General features: G+C 54.9%; 1 protein-coding gene across 2 annotated transcripts in view; it reads right to left on the minus strand.

Annotated features, from left to right (window-relative positions):
- Positions 1–208: 208 nt before the first annotated feature.
- Fam53b (family with sequence similarity 53 member B) overlaps positions 209–20,850 on the minus strand; it is a 108,372-nt gene continuing 87,730 nt past the window's right edge. For both annotated transcript variants that reach the window (XM_047552175.1, XM_047552176.1), the window contains one exon: positions 209–850. In XM_047552175.1, the coding sequence (XP_047408131.1) occupies positions 482–850 (369 nt within the window). In that variant the 3' untranslated portion in view covers positions 209–481. The remainder of the gene's footprint in view (positions 851–20,850) is intronic.

The following is a 20,850-nucleotide window of genomic DNA, read 5'->3' on the forward strand; positions in this document are numbered from 1 at the left end:
GAGACCTGGGAGAGAAGGCACGGAATAAACTAAGTGAAAGATGCTATGGGCCAACTCCCAGAGTGAACCTGAGTGAGGCCAAGAAGGGCCAGGACACGGCCCAACAGACCCTGGCCCCTGCCCAAGCCTGGGCCCCCAGCATCCCCACCCAAGGGATGCAGCACGGGCCCAGCCCTGTCCGACACCCCACAAGAAACAAGGCAGAAAAGACCAAACCAAAAAGCTGCTCTGTGGGCTACAGCAGTTCCATGGACCTGGTGGCTGACGCCCTCGACAGCTGGGAGCCTGACACGGCCCACTGTGAGGCACTCAGCCTTCACAGAACTTGAGGAGGCGGTGGGCAGCCTCCCTGGGACCCAACACCCTCAGAAAGCTTTTGTCAGACCCACGAGCTGGGCTACCCCTGTGAGTGTCCACCAAGGGCCCAGAGGGAGACCCGCTGATTCGACTGTGCCCGCCCTGGACCAGGGCTCACTCGCCCTCAGTTGTTCTCTATCTGCTCGATGTCCAGCTCGCCGTCCAGGGAGCAGAGGCTGTGCCCAGCAGCCCCGCGGCCCCTCCAGGCTGCGGCCGACTCCCGCTTTCTGCTGCAGTCTTCATCCAGGGTACAGCCGTCGGACTCCTCGCAAGACAGGTCCTCCTGGCAGGTGAGGCCATCATCAAAGGAGCGGGCAGGAGGCTCAGGGACCGGGGTCCCAGCAGGGGTCCTGCCCCCTGGGCTGGAGGCTGAGGCTGAGAGCAGGGCGGTCCAGGCCCGGGTGCTGCTGACGTGGAGGGCGAAGGGGCTCTGGGGGCCGCAGTCCTCCATCCCCGCACTCAGGCAGCTGAGGCTGCTGAAGGTCTGACAGTTCTGTGGAGGGGCAGACACACAGGTTACTGCAGGGCTGCACCCCTCCTGGACCCAGGACCACACACCCCTCGCTGGGCTAAACCTTGCTGGCACTTGGTCTGCCAGGCTGCAGCAAGACTGCTGGATCCTGGACTCACTCATGAAGACACAGCCCTGGGCAGCGAACACTAATATGCTAATAAAGGAATGCAAAATTTAGCTCTTTACCAATGTAACTGGCAAAAAACGGAAACATGATGGTACCCAGTTCCACAGTGAAACAGGTACACTTAAAACACCTCGGGCGCAGCCTCTCCAAAGGGGACCTGGCAGGAGTGCACCTGAGTCCTGGAACTGGTTCCAGGAACCCTCCTCAATGCTCAATCAAGTACCTTATGTAAAATGATGTAGAGTTTGTGCAGAACCTACGCACATCTTCCCAATGCTTGAAATCATCTCTAGATTATTTACAATGCCCATTACTACATAAATGCTATGTAAATAGTTGTCATACTGTATTGTTTAGGGAATAATGACAAGAAGGTTGTACATGATCATTACAGATGCAATTATTTTTAAAATATTTTTGATCCGAGGTTGGTTGAATCTGAGGAAGCAGAACCCATGGATGACTGACTGAATGAGGATTTTACCTTCAGACAACCATTTAAAACGTGCAAAGACTCAGCAACGTGAACTTTGTTTTTTCAGTGCTAGGGACTGAAGCCAAGGCTTGAGCATCTAAGAACATATTCTTTCACTGAGCTACACCTCAGGTCTGACATGAATGTTCTCAGTCACATTAGTCATTATAAAATGAAAAAGAAAATCCCCTGTGAGGATGGTCAAAAAAAGTGTGTGTTTTCAGACAGGGATCACTACACAACTATCACACCGGACAGGGCAGGAGGGAGCTTACTGACACAGAGCCATGCTCGTGGAGAGAGGCCTGAATAACACAGCAGCCTACCCAGGCTGCAATGCTGCACAGAAGGGCTGGAATCCCACCACCCAGCTCCCATGATCCACAAGGTGAGACAGGACCAAGACAGGTTGGCTGCTGACCACTGGGTGAGATCAGAACCATCCAGGGATCTGGTTCCAGAGTTCTAGGCCCTGCCTGGAGGTGGAGATGCAGCATCTCTGGAAAGCAATGGCCCTCTTGGCCTTCTGCAGGCACGGGGGAGTGGGGTTGCTGATCTGCTGGAGGAGGGCCAAGCTGCTTCTGGTGCTCGCCAGCTGGGGACCTCGGCGGCCTCATCTGAAATACATGCGTGACAGTCCCTGCCTGTGTCTCACAGCCCTTGGAGGCCTTAGAAAGGAAGTGTGGCTGCCCGAGAGCTCCCCTGCCACCAACACTGCCCCGTGTGGGTTTAGTCTGAGGCCTGCCAGAGCAGTGGGTGCAGCCTGGGCATGACCTGAAGGGACAGGCCCACCACTGCACAGCTGAGTACGGTTAAACACTGGCTTTCCTCTCCCTAGGACAGAGGCCGTGACAATAAGGAGCGCCCCCAGCTTAGCCCCAGATAGTCCCGACGGGACCCACAGCCATGAGGTCGCTTAGATGGACAGCCACAGAACAGCTGTGCAGAGGGAAGGGAGAGGAGGCAGGCTTTGGTATTTTCCCTGTACCCGGGGACTTGCAGCACCTGCCGCCTCTTGTGCCACACACATGCCAATGCCAAGAGCACAGACCTGTCTCAAGAGCCCTGGTCCTTGAAAAGTCCAGTGTTTGTGTGTTGCTTTGAAATCAAGATGACCACCAGCTGCCACAGCAAACAAGCTGCTGGAACAGTCCTGGCAGATGGAAAATAAAAGGCGCTCCCCCGGAGGAAAGCAGGGTGCCCATGGGCTGCGTGCTGGTCCTCTACGCTCTGCAAACGACTCTGAGGAGTCTGCTTCTCTTGGAGTCTTCTGATAAGTGGGAAAGGGGCTCAGCACTGGGATCTAGGAGAGAGGGGCCAGGTCCCAGCTGCAAGTCCCTGGGAGTTGACACAGCCCCTGTGTGCAGAGCACGTTCATTCCCCTCCAGTGACACTTCCAGGTTGAGCAAACCTGACACCTGGAGGGGCAGAGGTTTCACACACCTGTGAAGGAAGGATCTCTCTGACCAGCCTCAGCAGGACAGGGCCCAGCCTGAGCAGTCTCAACCCATGTGATCCTGGCCTCGCTGAGCCAGGCTGCCTGGTTGGAGTAAGCCCTGGAGTAGGGCCAGGATCAGACAAGGGCGCAGGAGCCCAGGGAGCCACACCTGCCCTTACCCATCCCAGGCTGAGCGAGAATAAACATAAACACGGGCTGGGGCTGGGGCTCAGGGGTGGAGCACTTGCCTAGCACGAGTGAGGCACTAAGGCACTAAGTTCACTCCTCAGCACCACATATAAAATATAAATAAGTGAATAAAACAAAGGTATTTAAAAAAAGAATAAACAATGTCCAGTCCAGGCCCGAGTGCCTTCAGTGACCTGCTATGGGTGACAAGGCTCTGACACCACCATGGGTTTCCCATGTCTGTTGAGCGCAGATGCCTAAACACATCCCTGTTCCCCGTAAGATGGAACGTGGACAAGGCAGGCCATGGGCAACCAACAGAAGTGGCTCCACACTCAGCACCAGGCTCTGCGCCTCCCCCTTCCTGCCTGTCCTATCCAGCAAACCACCTGAGGAGCAGGGGCAGGTCCTGACTTTGTGCCTATGTGACGATGCGTGTGGTCTGAGCGCGTGTCCCAGTTCCACACGTCAATACCCCATCCTCACACGCAGCATTAAGAGGTAGGGTCTTGGGAGTGATGGTCACGAGGGAGGAGCCCTCGTGAGTGGGATCGATATCCTGATTAAAAAAAGGCCTGTGGGAGCTCATCGGTCCTTCTGCCACATGCAAACGTGAGAACATGAGAGGGTGCCTCCCCAGACTTGGAACCTGCTGGTCACAGTCATGGATTTCCTGGCCACCAGAACTAAAAAAATGAACTTCTATCGTTCCTAAGTTCCTGACTCAAAGGTCTTGTTGGAGGATCCAGAAATGACAAAGACCCATGTTAAGTACTGGCCACAGCCCACAGAGGGTGCTGGGGACCCCTATTTGCCGGACCTGGAGAGGGCCAGGTTCAGACAGGCTGTTACAGATGCAGATTTCACCCCATAAGACACCATGGCTTCAGACAAACCCCCCCCAACCTCTGGGCTGTGACCTGTCTGGAAGACAAGGATAGTCAAGGACACCCAGGGCCACCCTTGCCCTAGCCATTAGGAATAATGGGCCCATTCTGCTCTGCAGCAGGATGAGAAGTCATAGGTCTTGGTGGTGATTCTTGTCACAAAAACCATGGGATGCACACCCCCAACACCAATATTCCTCGGTTGCAAAGCCAGGTATCACCTTGAAAAGTCTGCTGACTTGAAACTCAGCCATTTCAGTCACACCAAGAGCCACGAATGAATGCCCCAGCTGGTGGTCTGTCCCAACTGCCAGGGAGGAATGTGGCTGCCACAATGGGACAGTGTACACGCTGCCCAGAACCCCACTCCCGGTGAGCCCACTCCAGCAGACACCCAGAGCACACCCACGCCAGGCCGCAGCTGCCCGGGCCCACCACGCCCTCAGGCAGGGCCTGCCAGCCTGTTCCCAGGAAGCTGCATGCACTTGTTGGAGGCCCAGAGGCCTGAGTGCCCCCGAAAATGTCTGGGGTAAGTTCAAAGTGCCACATGAACACATCATTCCAAGGTGAAATCGCTGCTCTGGGACAAACTGTCCCTCCTCTGCCAACTTCTGTTCTCTTGAGGCCCAGCCAGGCCCAGGAATAGGCCACGTACTAGGGCATAGGCTTGCCCAGATAACAAAGCCCAGTGAGAACAGTCTATGTGGCCTCAGACCAATGATCAGAGATCATAACTCCACTCCTAAAGTCTGCAAGAGGCAGACAACAGTAGGCTAGTGTAGGGGTGAGTTTGGAATGAAGGTCCTGTGTGCTGAGCTTTCCACTAGACCCACCAGAGCTCAGCCTTAACCAGCCAGGACAAAGGCCATGCCCACTCCTGGCTGCCCAGCCTGGCTCTCCAGCTCAGCCCACCCCACCCAGTCTCCCCAGGGCTTCCAAACTGGTAGTAACGGCCCCTCTTCTTAGGGACTTTTCTAAGCAGATACTTGTTCTGCAATACTCCTCCTGGCTCCAGGCTGCGCCCTGGGACAGAGAGAGAGGTGGCCTGGGCCTTGCTTTCCAGGTGCAAGTTGAACCCTGCCCCTCAGGAAACTCATTAACAGAAGATACTCACTCTCTGTTGCAGCCAATGCAGGGCCACGTGCCCTGCTGAGCCTTGGAACCATCAAGCAAGCATGTTAATGGGACTCCAGGAAGATCTGAGCTGCTGAAGTATGATTCCTAAGTAGGGACCCAGAGGGTAAGGCCTACGTGGGGCAGGGAAGAACAACAGAGTTCCTTCCGGGCGTGATGGCTGGGTGCTAAGAGGTCCCCAAACCCATGATTCTCCTCCCCACACACAGGATCAGGTGTCCAAGGACAAGAACAGGCTGGCTAGCCAGCGATGTGTCTCAGAGTATACGACGCAGCTCCCCTGGGTCCTGGTTCTTCTCCCAGCAGGGTCCTCCTCACTCCCCCTGCAGGGCTGGAGGAGGAGGGCAGGGAGCATGTTCTAGAGGGAAGCACTGGGACCTTCCGCTAAGCCAGCAGCCTCACTTCCTGGTTCCTCACCTGGGAAACGGGACTGTCATCTCTGACCCAGTTGCTTCACAAAGCGTCTCAGGAATACAAAGCAAATGGTGGTAAATCGGGGCTGTTGGATCCCTTAATCCACAGAAGTCCCAACTCTCCAGGCCACGAGTGATGGCTGCTGACAGCTCACAGCGACCCCTTCCAGAAGGGTTCTGGGCTGGGAAGCCCACTGGGGCAGCCCTGGTCCATGACCAGTCTATGTGCACATGCTGCCCTTCACTGCGGGCAGGATCACATCCCAGGTGCCAGTCATACTCCCAGGCACCAGGCTGAGGCCCACCTTCTGCTGTGCTGGCCTCTCTGCTGGCTTCACCCCATCCCAGGGGCACCCTGCCATGACTCTGGGCTTCTCCCCAGAGCCTCCCGCCCTCCATCGCTCACCTAGTAATCCCGGGCTCAGGCTCTGCTCGTAAGGACTCTGCCGCCTGCCGAAGGCCACAGTCAAGGTGGCCCAAGTGCTAACCTAAGGTCTACGATCCAGCTGCTTGCCAGCACCACTGTTCTTTCTAGGATAGGACACCAAGCCCTGGGCAGAGACTGACTACTGGGCCCTGTCAGGAGTCCAGTTGTTTGCACCAGTTTGCCGGGGACACCGTTTCTTGAGTGACCAGGGTCGTAGCACAGTGCCCACATGAGACTCCTCCTGGCTTCTGACTGGGCAGATCTGTCTCCCAGGCCTGTGCCTGCTTCCCTCTCTCAGGCAAGAAGTGCCGCCCCTCTGCAGCCACTGCTCTTCAAGGCTGCCACGTTCACTTCTCTTTTCAATGCCATCGCTCTCCTTTTAATCCAACCTCAAGGCCACATTGTCATTAGGTCTTAGGGAGTCACCTAGAATCTAAGAAACGGGCATCGCCAAGCCCAGCCCGTGAGGCGGGTGTCGCCCTGGTGGACACCGCTGGGCCCGCGGCTCTGCTGGAGCACAGGCGTTTCCTTCCCAGATGCACACACATACCAGACCAGAACTGCCCAAGTGTCGAGAAAATACGAGGCTACGAGAAGGGACAGCCTGGGAATGTTCTCCCTGGTGCGGGGCTGGCTCGGAAACGGGCAAGAAAGTGAGGAGTGTGGTTTCCTGGGGTGTTTTCTCAAAAACTATCTCAGAAAAGAAAAAAGGCACGCACACGCTTTTGGCCTATCTTTGGCCCATCTCTGGTAAATCTGAATGTTGCAGGAAGGCTGTACTGTCCCACAGGAAGCTGCCACCCCCACCACCCCTGGGGCCTGAGGGTCAGGTGGCGGGCTTTGCTCCGAGGCTGCCGTGCCCCACGTGGGTCTGGTGGCAGGTGCGGGAGAGCACGGCAGCCCTTCCCGGCGCGGCAGGCCCTGCCTTCTGGGCAGCTGTCTTCACTACTTCCTGTGCCGGGAGGCCAGCAGCTTGCCTGGGTCTGCGTTGGTGACAACTCTTTAAAAGGGGCAGCATGCTCAGTGCATCTCTGGGCAGTCTCATCTCTGGGCCCTGCTGAGGCTGGATGGCCTCCTTACCCTTGGGAATGAGGGAAAGGCTGGCTGCAAAACTCGGGTGGGGGAAGCCCTATTGCCAAGGCCTGAAAATAGGAAATAAAGCCCTGGGGGATCGGAGGCCTCCAGGGCCCAGGCAGCACCACTGTTTTGGAGCTGAATATTCCAGGCTCTTCCAGATCACGGGTTCTAGGAGCAAATGACCCAGTGTGGGCAGAAGGCACTAGGGAGGTCCCTGCCTTCCTTCTTTGCTTCCTCAGCTAAACTCTGCACAGGCCAACACCTTTCACCAAGCACCTGCCATGGGCTGGAAGGACTGTGGCCACCCCTCCCAGATGTCAGACCAGTGGGGGACAGACTACAGAGAGAATGTCTCAGCTCAGACTAGTCAGGCTCATGGGACATAGCCATTTGTCTCTTCTTACAGAAAAAGGAAGAGGGTCAGAAGAAGTGATGGGCTCCAAGTCTCTGACGCTACCTCTAGTCTTACAGGCCTAGCGAGTTCCAGAACAAGTATGCTGCTTGGCCACAAGGTCCAGCTTATCCTGAGAGTCACAGCAAGAGGAGCAACACCAACTTGGGGTTCCCCTCCAGGACTGCCCCCACGACCGTCCTTGGCCTTGGCCACTCCTGCTCTTTGGGCTCTCCTGGGCTGCTGTGCTGCTCTGGGAGTAACTGCCCTGCCTGTTCTCCGTGCAGGAGCACTGCCTCTGGTGACTCGAGGCCCTGGGCCCAGCTGGACATGAGGACTACAGGGAAGTGACGCACCGCCCTGAAGGCCAGGGTTGTCATTCCTGGGGGTAACCCATTCCCAGGCACAGGCACCCAACAACCAAGGGCAGAGGGGCCAGGCTACCACTTCCTGAGGCAGACCCAGGGAGGGTAACGGCGGGTTGCAGAAGACCCTCCACTGTCACCAGTCATCCGGTGGGCTGCCAGGGTAGGGGTGTTCTTCATAACAGGGACCTCAAAAATCAACCTAGTTGGCCTAGAGAGTGGCAGAGGTCCCTGGAGCGAAACTTGCTGGACAAACCTCTATGACAGGCAGGCTGGCCCCCGCCCACCTCGCTGCTCTTCACAGGTGCTCTGGCTCCTCTGTCACGTGAACTCCCCTCTCCGGCCAAACGTTCCAGCAGCCCAGCCCGTGTCTCCCTGTTCACTGGCAGACGCCTTCCTGCCCACCAAACCCAGTCAGCCACGTTTCCCTTTGGAAGCAGCCCCCAGGTCTCATCAGGCATGCGGGGAGCCCTGACCTTGCACCCACTGCCTAGCCCAGGGACTGGTTCACAGTGGGGCTCCTGCACCCAGGATGCTGTGCTGGTGCCCACAGACTGCGTAGCAGTGGGCGTGGCTTCTGCATCAGGCCCAGAATGGCATGCGGCTCAGCCTAAGCACTGAGGGTGTGAGGCTCACACCAAAGGTCTCCCAGAGCCTTGCGATGTTTCTGCGGGGTGCACTCGGGCCGGCACACACAGGACAGGGCTTGCACAACTGTATTGCTTGCCACTTGGTGTGAAGAGAATTCTTTGCCTAACAAAAATCAAGGGACCTCTCCAAAACACACAGGGCTCTGGTGGGGAGCCAAAGCTAATGTGCCTGAGATCATAGTTCTCTGGGTAGAACCAGTCAGCAGGACACTAAAGTGGCTTCTGCAGTAGGGCTGGGGGCACCGAGGTGGGTCCAGGGCCCTCAGAGGGGACGGTGCCACGAGTTGGTGTTCAGCCGCCTGGAGCTGGTGTTCCACAAGCCACTTCAAGGGCAGGGCTCCTGAGGACCGGGGTTCCCTTGGCCTCGTTCCAGCAGCCACGTCTCCAGTCCAGATGTGGGCTTCCATGAGGGACACCTGGAGAGGAGGACTCCTTTGTGGTAAAGTGAGCAAATCACCACCTGGTTCAGCCATCTCATTTTGTAGATGGGCAGACTGAGGCAAGAGAGAAGGAAGGACTTGTCCCAAATCTTACAGCTAGGAGATCAGCTCTCTGGACTTCTGGGCCGAACTCAGGAGAGCACGCAGCCCTCCGGCAGCAGGCAGCGTGGCAATGGCTGCAGACGCCTGGGGCAATCCCAGCTTGCTCTGCTCCCAGCTGGCTAGGGCCCGGACAGACCATTCAACTTCTGAGTCTTAGTTTCTCATCTGTACCAGGCTAATAAGAGTCCCCCATAAAGCCACAGTCTCACCTACAGGGTTCGGTGATCGAGACCAGGTGTGATGTGTGCTGCCGGCCTGAGAGCCCACCTTCCCTCTCCACCTCCTCTCCACACTGGGCTTGGAGGGCATGCTCATGGTTCTGGGCACCCAGCAACGCACAGCAAAGAGGCCCAGGAGCTTGGCTTTTAGTACTGAATCTATTCCCAACTGCCCTAGTTTCTAACAAAAACTTGCTTTCAAGAGCAAGAAGACAGGTCGGCAACACAAAAGATGAACTATCTAGGAAGACTTTTGTAAGAACCCACAAAACTGATAGAAGAAAACAACAGCAAAGTAGGACTGAACACAAACACATCCTGGGTCGAGGATGTGAAACTCAGCCTGGAAAAGGAATGAATTCATACACCAACTCCAACCGGAAAGGTCAACGGCACTTCCAACCCCAATGGTTTTAAGACAAGTTGCTTTGTTTCAAGTTTTTAATAGAAAAATAAACAGGTGAGATTGGTCAGGAAAGTTCTATAAAGAAAGGCTAACCCTTAGAAGAGTAGCCCATAACCAGAAAACATGTTAAAACCTATTACAAAGTCTCAATAATTAAGAGCATATTAGTACTTGAGTACATAAGGTGGCTAATGAAATAGAAGAGAATACTCTAAAACAGACCCAAATTAGTAAAGCATAAAGGTGAACTGTCAAAGAAGAGAAGAAAAGATGGACTTTCCAACAGAAGGCAGTGCCACAGATGGGTAGTAGTATTTAAAAGAAAAAAAGAGGTTGGCTCTTCTTTTGGACTTTACACCATTCACAAGATCAACTCCATATGGACCAAGACCACAATAAAAAACCAGAAGGCAACAGGAGAATCCCTTATATTTTTGGGGTAGAAGGACCTGTCTAAAACTCTAAATCCAGAGCCACAAAAGAAATGATCAATAAGTTTGATAAAAATACATACATGTCAAAAGATGTCAAAAGCACAATAGTGCAGTCACTTTGGAGAATAGTCTGGCAGTTTCTCAAAATGCTAAACACAGTTACCATGAGACCCAGCAATTCCACTCCTACAGATGTGCCCAAGAGAAATGAAAACATAGGCCCATTTGTACACAAACATTCATAGCGGTAGTATGCATATCAAAAGCCAGAAACAACCCAAAGGCTATTATCACTGGTGAGCAATTAAATAAAATGTGGTATATCTGTACAATGAGTATTATCTGGTCAGAGAGAGCAATGTGGTACTGACACATGTCTCAGCAATGATGACTCTTGAAAGTATTATGCTAAGTGAAAGAAGCCAGACACAAAGACCACATATTGTGATTCCATTTATATGACATTCCAGAATAAAGAAATCCATAGACAGAAAGCAGATCAGTGGTTGCCAGGGGCTGGGGAGTGATTGCCAATGGGTACAGGGCTGCTTTTGGGGGTGATAAAATGTTCTGAAACTGACTGTGGTGATGGCGGTACAACCCTATAAATATTCCACAAAACGCTCAATTGTACTCTGTAAATGGGCGAATTGTGTGGTATATGAACTATATCTCAGTAAAGCCCAAGAATGCCAAAAACCAGAGTCAGAAAACAAATAAAAAATTATAAGAAAATATCTGCAATTCATACCACAGGCAAAATTAATCTCCCCAAGAAACAACTAAAAAGAAAAAGACCAATGGCTCCATTTTTTTAAAGGACAAGTAAAGAGAAGACAGAAAAGGACACAAAATAGGCTTTAGATATGTTCTCTTCTGCTTCCCAGTCAGCATGAGGTGAACAGACCTCCGCCATACACTCCCGCCATCATGCACAACGCTGATGATACAGGCCTGTAGCAACAGGACTAAGTAGCCACGGCTCTGCAAATGTGAGCCAAAGTAAGTCTTTCTTTCTTATAAATGGTTCATCTGAGGTACTCCTATCACAGTGACGGAGAGTTAACTAAACCACAGCATAAGAAACAAGCCGTGAACGTGAGGCCTGGGGGTGGGGAGATGAGGTCGCGGTTTGCTCCACGTGCCACTGATTTTCAAACATGTGACATGCTATCCCAGAATAAAACACACGCACCTGTGTGTACAAGCATTTCCTTCATGAGGAGGGGGCATGCTAAGTCAGAAATGAGAAAAGGTCAGAATCTTCACAAGGTGACTTGCACCTTTCAAAAGAGAAGCCCTGGCCGCATTTTCATGTTAAGACTCTGCTGTTTCTTTTCCACAATTCTCTTTTTTCCTTATTGGTAGGAACAAAGATTTTGCATTTTTTAAAAATGACTCTGAAAAACTGTGTGGGCAAAATCCCTACCAGTCGCAAACACCAGTGAACCTGAGTCTCACACAAGCTGGGAAGGAGAGAGCATTCAAAAGGGCCATTCCCCACATGGCAGTGGCCACATGTGCAGACATCTGCACCAGGCGGTGGGCAGCCTCTGCACATGGCTGTGGCTTTCACAGACCCTGGGAAGGGGGGGATCCTGGAAGCACTTGCAGTTGTGGAGGGTCACAAACTGCTGCCACCCACCCACCTGGAGCTGGTCTGGGGCTTCTTGATCCAGGGAAGAGCTGGAAGACCCAAGGCCACACTGCCTGCTTCATCCCAAGAAGTCAGTGATCTCAGGAAAGGAGGAGGCTGCTCCTGTCACGAATGGCCCAGGGGGAAAGGCTCCTCCTGTCTCTGAGTAGCCTTGGTGGCTGCAGAAACACTTTGGTACACACACCACTGACAGAGAGTAGGGCCAGATGGCTACAGTCTGGTGCATGTGAAGATGGAGCCCAAGTTCCACCTGTGCTATCCCTACACCTGGTAGATGAGATGCACAGGCCAAGTTCAAATGTGAGAATCAGCTAGACTTCCTTTCAATTGCAGGTAGAGAATTCTTCTTTCCTCCCAACGATAAAATATAAATCATGAAGAAAAGGCAAACACTGCAGATGCACAACTGTATAACTAATCTGCCCCAACAGGTCTCAGCACAGAAAACTCCAGAAGCAACAGTCACCCCAACTCTTCACAGGCTGCCCTTTCCAGCTGGTGAAGTGTTTCTCCTTCCACATAGGGGGTCCAGTTAGACATGGGGTCTCGACACACCTCTAGGGGCCTCGGACAAACCTTGCTCCTCTCTGGGTTTTCACCTGTCCTCTATTCTGAGATGTGGTCACCAGTCACCCTTATGGACTCACAGCAGCCTGCAGGTAGTGGGAGGCAATCAACACACTCCAAGGGCAGCTGGTTTCTGGCTCCAGGTGGTTTGTACCAGGCATGTCCTGGGAAAGTCCTGCCTGCTCTGGGCCCATTTCCACAATCGGAGAGTCGTGGGCATGAGCCTTGGGTGGCCCCTGCCTGCCCTGAGAGGCTGCTACATGGAGACCAACTGTGATGAGACTTGAGGCCTGGCACCTAACCCAAATTAGACCAGTGCCACTGACAGTCATGGCCCTAAGGAGCCATCTTCAGGCCAATCCTACCTTGAGCTCCAGACCCAGTGGGTATGTATGTCTGTGCAGATATCCCAACAAGTCTCCAGCCTGATCCAGCACCTTCCTCCCCAAGCCTTCAGAGCCAAGAGCAAATGCCTGACCGCAGGCCCCAAGGTTCAGCCTGCTGTGCCGTCCACAGCCCATTCCTGTTTTACCACATGCTCCCACCCACTCAGCCTCCTGTTCACAATGAGCTCTCCCACGGTGCCCTCCCTGGGTCAGGATCACCCCCTGCCCACAATAAACCTCTCTCCCCCTTGAGAAACTACACATTTCAAAGGTCAGCTGAAATGCCCAACCCTGCCCCACAAAGCTTCCCTGGTGCCTCTGCTCTGCAAAAGGAACCCCACGCCCGCCACAAGCTGGCTGGGGACCCTGGGGAGCTCTGGCCCTGCCTGCCTAAGGACCTCAGCCAGGGGGCCAGCCTCCACCGAGGCCTGGAAGAACAGGGCAGGGCGATGGAACAAATGGAAGGTTAAAATGATGGCCACCCAGGGTGGACCCTGCCTCTAACTACAGGACTGGGGTTTCCTTGGCACACTATGCAATCCAAGTTTCGCTTTCCCCATCTGTAAAAGAGAAGTAAAATGGCCCTTAAGGGACTGTCATAAGGCTGAAGAGAGACCATGAATGGTGCCTGGCTCAGAGGGATTTAAACACCATTTGACGGCACCCCACTACGCCAAGATGGACGGCGAGTAGCCCAGGGGTAAGCAGAGCAAGGCGCCCACTTACTCCACCCACAGCCTCTGAAAGCAGAAATCCCCAGCATGCTGGAGGGGACAGGCCATGCTGCCTCCTCTCACTGGCCACTGGAGTCCTGATGGGGAGACCACAGGGCATGGTCGGCATGTCCCAGCGTGCCCAGGCAGGGCAGATGGCTGTGGACATGCCCTCTGGCGGTGGGTGTGGCAGGACATTCCTGAGCACATTCTGCTTCTCTGGGCTCAGCTGGCCCCACCCACAGAGCCAGAGGTGAATGGCAGAGGTGAAGCATGTGGCCGCTGCCCTCTGGGTCCTGGAGGACCGCTGTAAGACTCCCTTTCCTGGGGCTTAATCTGCAGGCCAACAAAACACTTGTTCAGCTATGAAGGGGAACGTCAGGGACACCCTAGACGCTCGCTCACCAGGCACCCTTCCTGGAATGGCCTGCCCCTGGCCTGGGTAAGTCCCAATTCTCCTACCGGATCTCACGCCCTGACAGGGAGGTCCTAGTGTGGTGCTCCCACGCAGCCAGGGCGTGTCAGGACCAGGCTGGATCCACCACAGACCCCAGGAGGCGGGGATGCCATGCAGCACCCCGAGCTGCTTCCTTAAGGGGCACCAGAGGTGCCAGGAGGTTCCCAAGAGGCTGCCAAGAACGGCGCTCCCTCGGCAGTGGGAGATGGCCCAGGCCAAGCTCGTCGCCCCTGGACTGGGGCGGAGGTCTGCCCCCGGCAGCTGTGAGGCTCTGGGCAAAGCAGAGGGGAGTGGCGACTCTGGCCGGGAGGCTGCCTGTGGACCGGGTTAGGGGAACACATGGACACCCCAGCTCAGCAGAACATGGCCCCCACTTGGAGCCCCACTACAGGCTCCGGAAGGGTTGGCCTGGGCGCGTCCCCATTGCTTTGACTTTCCCAGGGACACACCTCAACCTACTGTGAACTTCCTGACAGGCTTATTTTTTTCCCTTTCTATTTTTTCCCTTTTGTTCACTGCTGTTTAAACATTTGGCAGGATCTACAAACAGCACTTGCCTCCCAGGGCATTTAGAAGGTCCAAGCAAGCTTACCATCCAAGGTAAAGCGCCTAAGAAATTCGCCTGGGGCAGGTGCCGGTGAACCTCTCACCTCCATTAGTTCACCATCGGCCCCACGGCTCCAACTGAGGCCCAGAGAGGTAGAGGTTGGCTTGGGCAAACTCCCAGCATGGGGCATCCTGTAGGCCAGGCTCAAATCTGGATCTGCTGTCCAAAGCATGGGATTTAACCAGCCTCTTCACTCACTGTCAATACTGGGGCTCAAGACAGTAGAAATTCAACCTCAGTTCCACCCTCTAAGAGCTTCCAGAAATCTCTGCCCATTACTTGGCAAAAGTTTCCAACAACTAGGGCAGAAGGCCCTTGGGCACCATCTCCCCACCAAGTGGAGCAAGAGAGAGTGGCTCAAGGGAGCCCCCAGGCCACGCCTCTATACAGATGCAATTTCCAGCTTTCCTGCATGGCCTCAGGCCCTCTTCACCTCCCTGCCACCCTGCAGGTGGGTAGGGGGCTCTGTTTGCTCACCAGTCGCACTTCAGCCCAGGATAGGACAGGCAGTGGTTGGGACAAGGGCGGGGCAAAGCGGCTCCTGAGGAAGGCACAGGACTTGGAGCTTCCCAAGTCACACCCGAACGCACACACTGCTTCCTGTGCAGAACACCAATGCGTAAGGCTGATGTGTCCTCAACGCCCACCCAGCCATCACCTCCTGGCATCTCATCTGGGAACTGAGGACATTTCTGGGGCTCCTTCTTACGTTCCGACAATTGTGAAGCCTCCACATTTACTAAGCGCATACTCTGAGCCTCCAAGGGTTCTCCCACTAGACCTGCACGTCACGTGAAGCAGAGGCATGGTCAGCTGAGGGACTTGCCAAGATCACAAAGAAAGAAGGTGGAAAGCATCTGAACCCCAGGGCCTGACTCCAGGACCAAGTGCTAAGCACCATGCCACGCTGCCCCAAGAGCAGGAAGGAGAGCCCGGAGAGGACCGGCCTCCTTGCCGGAGAGCCAGCAAGGTAGCGGTCCAATAGGCCGCAAGGTGGGGGCTGTGCCTGCTGAGCCAACACTGGGCAAGTCCTCAGCCAGGTGAGAGAAAGGGGCAAAGGCTGCATGGAAGCCACTTCCCCCTGGAGCCCAGGTGATGAGTGACATGTTCACACAGAGGAGGCAAAACCAAGACAAAGCAGTACTCAGTTAGAGCACCCTCAGATACACACAGTGCCAAGGAAGGGCCCGCGCTCCCTTCTTCCCCTTAGCTCACGGGTGTGGGCATGCACCCCTCCATCTACCATCCTGGAATCAACGCCTGCAATGACCAGTGGTGCTGGGCCAATCTGATGCTGAGCCCCCACAGCTCTCACGGTGCAGACCATGAGTAGTGCCAGAGCAGCGAGGGCAGGAAGTGCCCAAGCTGGAAGGCCATGGGCCTCTGACCTACGACCACTACTGGCTGAGCCCAAGTCAGGAAGTGATCTGGGGAAAGCACAGAACCCTGGGGGAAGTCACTTTCCATCTGCAAAGAACACCATAGAAAGGAGCTACCACAGTGTCACTGGCCAAGGCCCATGTCCACTCAGAAAACAGGGCCGACTCTGGAAGGGACTCCCCAATCTCCCAAGGAACTTCCACCTTGGCTTAGGGGAAGAGTACCCCACAGCTCACTGGCAAAAGGGCTCCTTCTTCACCCTGTCCTCCATGTACTTCTTGAGTGGCAAGCTGACAACACCACGCCCTGGAAGGACGGATGGTGGCGAGGCCCCGCACTAAGAACCTCGGACACCTCACAGGCTCCTCGGGACCCCAGGGCAAACGTCCACACTACCATGGGATGAAGAGACAGGGAGGCTGCAGAGCCCGGGCAGGCACTCACCTGGGTCACTCTCCATCTGAACAAAGCCAGGATGCATGCTCCTCACGGAGAGGGAGCTGGCAAGTCACCACAACTGCAGCCAGAGGGCAAGGCAGGGGCTGGGCACAGAGCGGTCATTATTCTCACACACCCTCAAGGACACCACCCTGCCAGGCGCGGCTTCGTGGGCAATCTGCCCCGAGAGCAGATCAGGGAGGCTTTCTTTTTTAATTAGGTTAGCACACTTTTTTAATTTTTAGTTGTGGGTGGACACAATACTTTTATTTATTTATTTTTTTTATGTGGTGCTGAGGATCAAACCCAGTGCCTCGTACATGGGAGGCAAGTGCCCTACCTCTGAGCCACAACCCCAGCCCAGTCAGGGAGTTCTCAATAAGGTTTGGGATCCAGACAAGGGGAAGACAAAAGCCAGAGCCAGCGTGTGCACAGATTCCCAGGGTCAGGTCCCATTCTTACACCAAGGCCCCCCCTGGTGGCTGTGGCATAAGCAGGTGGTAGGGCAGGGACATGCTTTTGCCACAACAGACATGGATGCCACCCTTCCTCATCTGTAGCCTCCCTCCTGCAAGAGGGCGTAAGTGCTACCCTGGTGACCCAGCAGACAGGCATGTGCTCAGGCATGTGCTCAGTCACAACCACAGTGAGGCCAGCCCACGTCCTGTGGCAGTAATGTCCCGAACGAACAAGTAACTGGAAATCACTGCGGGCCAACACTCCCCAAGAACACACGCAATTTACAGAAGCTTTAAGATGGCGACTCCAGAAAGACAAAGCATCCCACACACTGAAAATCAATTCTCGCTGCAAAATCAAGTGTGAGGCAAGTATTTCCCCATGACTGTCTCAGCAGGGTGGGGCAAGTCGGAGAACCCAGCTTGCTCCGCAGTTGACTGCCTCTTTCCCTTTCACTTGGGCCCTTCTCTCATCAATCTTGGCCATTGTCCCCTCTAAGTGAGACCTTGAAGTGTTTTCATGCAAGCAGGAGAAACCAACATTCCTGAAGGCACTGTGGGACCTGTGCAGGAGAAACAGCTCACATGCGCCTTTTTCCCTCACTATTAGCTTGTGATGACCTTTCATAGAAACAAGAACTAAAGCCAGCTCTCTTTCTTGAGAGAAACATCAATTGTTGCAGTTCAGGTTAACAGAGAATCACAGAATCAAGGATTCCACTCAGCCAGCTGAAAGCAAAAAAGCAACTTCCAATGGATTGGGAGAAAAAAATTAATTGTGCCTTTGGAAAACTCTTCTCTGGGCGGCAGGCAGGGCCCAGGGCCGCTGAGCCAGGAGCTCTGCAGGGCACTTGGCAATTCCTGCTATTCACCACTCGCAGGTGGCTGACAAATTTCCCAGGGTTTTCAGCTCACTGATTGCGCCTGGCTCTTTCAGCAGGGCTGCAGGAATCTATACAGGTCCACTTAAATCAGTCTGAAGCTGTGAAAGGCCCCGTCACTCGCCGCCTGGACCCGGCCGCCCAAACAGAGCCCCGGGAGGGCCAACGGACGGGCGCAGGGCCCGGAGGACCGTGCCAATTAAAAGTCCTAGCCTGTGGGCCTTTCTCTTTCTCATTTTCATTCCTACAGCTACATTGTGTCCACTGGCAGCAGGTTCCAAAGGCAGAGCGCTGCATTCACCTCCCAGAGCTTTAGTGCACCATCCCTGAACCAGGCTAATTAAAAGCGTGGCTCCCTCCCAGGTGGCTCTTGGAGACAAGGAAAACAAGAGGCTCGGAAGATGAAGCACCGTGTGCACATCTCGAGGACAGGTTCTCTTCGTACCTCCAACCTGGGCCTCTGACCCCAGGAAAGGATGGCCCCTTGGGTCTCTAGGATACTCTATTGTTCCCTGCGTTTGCTGGAGGCTTCCAAACCTGGTGGAAACCTACAGCTTACATAGCCTTGTTTAGGAATCATGTGACCCAGGTGAATTTGATGTCCACTGCCAGCACCCTGCCCCAAACCCTGGCACCTGGTGAGCTGGCCAGTCTGTGGTTGCTACCGAGACAGTCAAAGCTAGGGAAAGAGGGGACCCAGGTCCGGCCACTTGCCAGCTGTTTATCCACAGCCTGGTTACTCTGCCCCTCTGAGTCTATTTTCATAACTGGACAATGAGAAGGAAAGAGCTTGTCAAGTCAGCTGGGTCAGCACCATCAGGCACATGGCCACCACCACCCCAGTGACAGCTAGGCCTCAACCCAGCACTACCGGTGGCCATAGCTCCTTTAGATGCTCTGCCAGCAAACCAAGGAGCTTTGGGTCTTCGAAGGTAAATAAGAACCCCCAAGATAGGACTGGAGGCACTCATGGCCCTCCCTGCCCCCTTCCCTTTGGAATTCCAGACCGGCTCCTAGCCCAGACATGAAGATGTGGGTGGCACTCAGTTCTTTCAGCAAAACACGTTACTTCCGGCTGAGCTGCCTGGCACTCAGCAACACTTCTCCAAACTAACAGGGTATGCGAGGTGCTGAGCACAGGGTCCTCCCACAGGAATAGTCCCAAGATGCAGGGCTCAAAGGTCTTAGCCACAGAGGGAGACTGAGGAGGCAATCTCCCTGGCCTGCTGGAGAGGCTCAGGATTTCAATCCCAGATGACTAAGGGCAAGGGCTCCGGAGACTGATCAAGTCCTGGAGTTTGACATGAGAGGACAGGTGGGTCCTGGGGTGGCAGGGTGATGGGAACCGGGGGGGGCGGGGAGCAGAGGAGGGCTGCGAGGACTGGCTTTTCCATCCACAGCCTCCACTGGTGAGGCAGAGACAGGCAGATTCCTCTGCTGCAGAACCCAGCACTGCCCAGAACATCTGCCTCCCAGTGGGTGGGAGTGGCCCTGCTGCATCCAGAGTCTTGAGGGCTCTGCCTCACTCTCCCCTGAATGCCAGGGAAGAACATGTGAGAGTGGCCTGCAGGGCAGAAGCCAGGCCCGTGACGACACTCAGCAGTAGTCACCTGCCTTGGGGGCAGCAGCAGAGTGATGACCAGGTTCAGTTTCAAGGTGGGAGCCCCTGGGTGCCTGTGGCTCCACAAGGCGCTGGCTGAGCCCTCAGTGTAGGAAGGGCAGACACGGTCTGCTCGGGACCGCCCTGAGGCCTTGGGCACTGGGTGTGCACAGCCCACCTCCGCCCCGTGGCCATATCTCCTATCGGTTCTCTCAACTCCTCAGGGGAATTGCAACTTCCTCTTTCAACATTTTTAAATGAAAAATTCAGAGCGATCATAAAACTAACACGAACACTAACCAAAACCTCCCTTGCTCCTTGCTGAGGGATGCAGTCTTGAACCTGGAAATAGGCTCCAGGGGTTAGGGGTGGGTCTAGGCCCACCGGCCCTGACCCCTTCCCTGGACAGTCTTCCCAGCCTGGAGGGGCGGGCAGTGGATAACAGCCAGCACTGGAGGCAGATGGGTGACGGTGAATGGGTAAGGCTCTGGCCAGGCAGTTGCTAAGGTCGCTCCAGGAATCCTGAAATCCTGATTAATGGGCGAGATGGCTCTGCTTTGGCAGTGGGATTCGGGCGCCTTTTCTTATGAAAAGCAGCGACGCACACTGCTGGCGACTGTCTGGCAAGAAGCCTGCTTGCTTGGCCTCATTTGAGGGGCTCATGGGAGACCCTGGAATCATCCAGAGCCAGCAGAACTGGACTGAGAAGCTATTGGATAATGTCACCATCCTTCCCAGCTCCTGGGGACCTGGACTTGGGGATGGAGAAAACAAAATGTGGGGCCCACAATGGCACCAACTCCTTCCCAGGGGCACCAAACCTGCAGTGCACCTGTGTCTGCAGGGAGCAGGACGCTTTGCCACTCAGCTCCACCCACCCTGCCTGCATTCAGGAGCATGGGCAGCAGCAGGCCCTCTCCTTCCACTGCCTGAGTCAAAAGGATGGTTTCCTTCCCGAGAACCAGACAGGCCATTGGGCCTCAATGACTGCAGTCACCAGAGGTCAGTCTTCCACTCCACACTCCGTGGTTCTCAACCATGGCAATGTTGCTTCCTGGTGGCCTCAACTGCCACAACGGGCGTGTGTGGGGATACTGTTGGCATCCAGTGGGTGGAAGCAGGATCTTACGATGAAGCACAGCTCCCTTCTGCTCAATAAAGAACAAGCCCCAGATGTCAAGAGCACGCAGGCGTAATGTCAGGGGGCCTCCCCCCACCAAATGCCTTCGGAAGGGCAGATTCCTTTCTTTAGGCACTTGCCATGTGCTTTAAGGAAGGTTCCCATCGTGGCTTCAGTGCAGACCAGCCTATTTGCTTTGGCCCCCGCTAAAGAGCTCCAACATCTTCCCCAGCCTGTCATGCTTGACAGCAGAGGGCAAGAAAAGCATGCGACTCTACGTCAAGCAGAGAGGAACTGAAACCAACCGGCTTGCTTTCTGAAGATGTCTGCCTCCAACTGAGGCTCTCCGGCTGCCAGGCAGCACCCTCCACTCCACCTCAGTCCTCCTGCTTCCAGCCTTGAACTCTGTGACATTAGGCCCGGGGCTGGAGACAACCGGCAGGTACAGGTCTGCAGCCGGCAAGGTGGATGGTGCACGAGGCACACAGCCTGTCCTCCAGCCCATGTGGCAGTGGCTGCTCCGCCCCAGCCCCCACCCGACC

The sequence above is a fragment of the Sciurus carolinensis genome, chromosome 5 (assembly GCF_902686445.1).
Source record: "Sciurus carolinensis chromosome 5, mSciCar1.2, whole genome shotgun sequence".
NCBI lineage: Eukaryota > Metazoa > Chordata > Mammalia > Rodentia > Sciuridae > Sciurus > Sciurus carolinensis.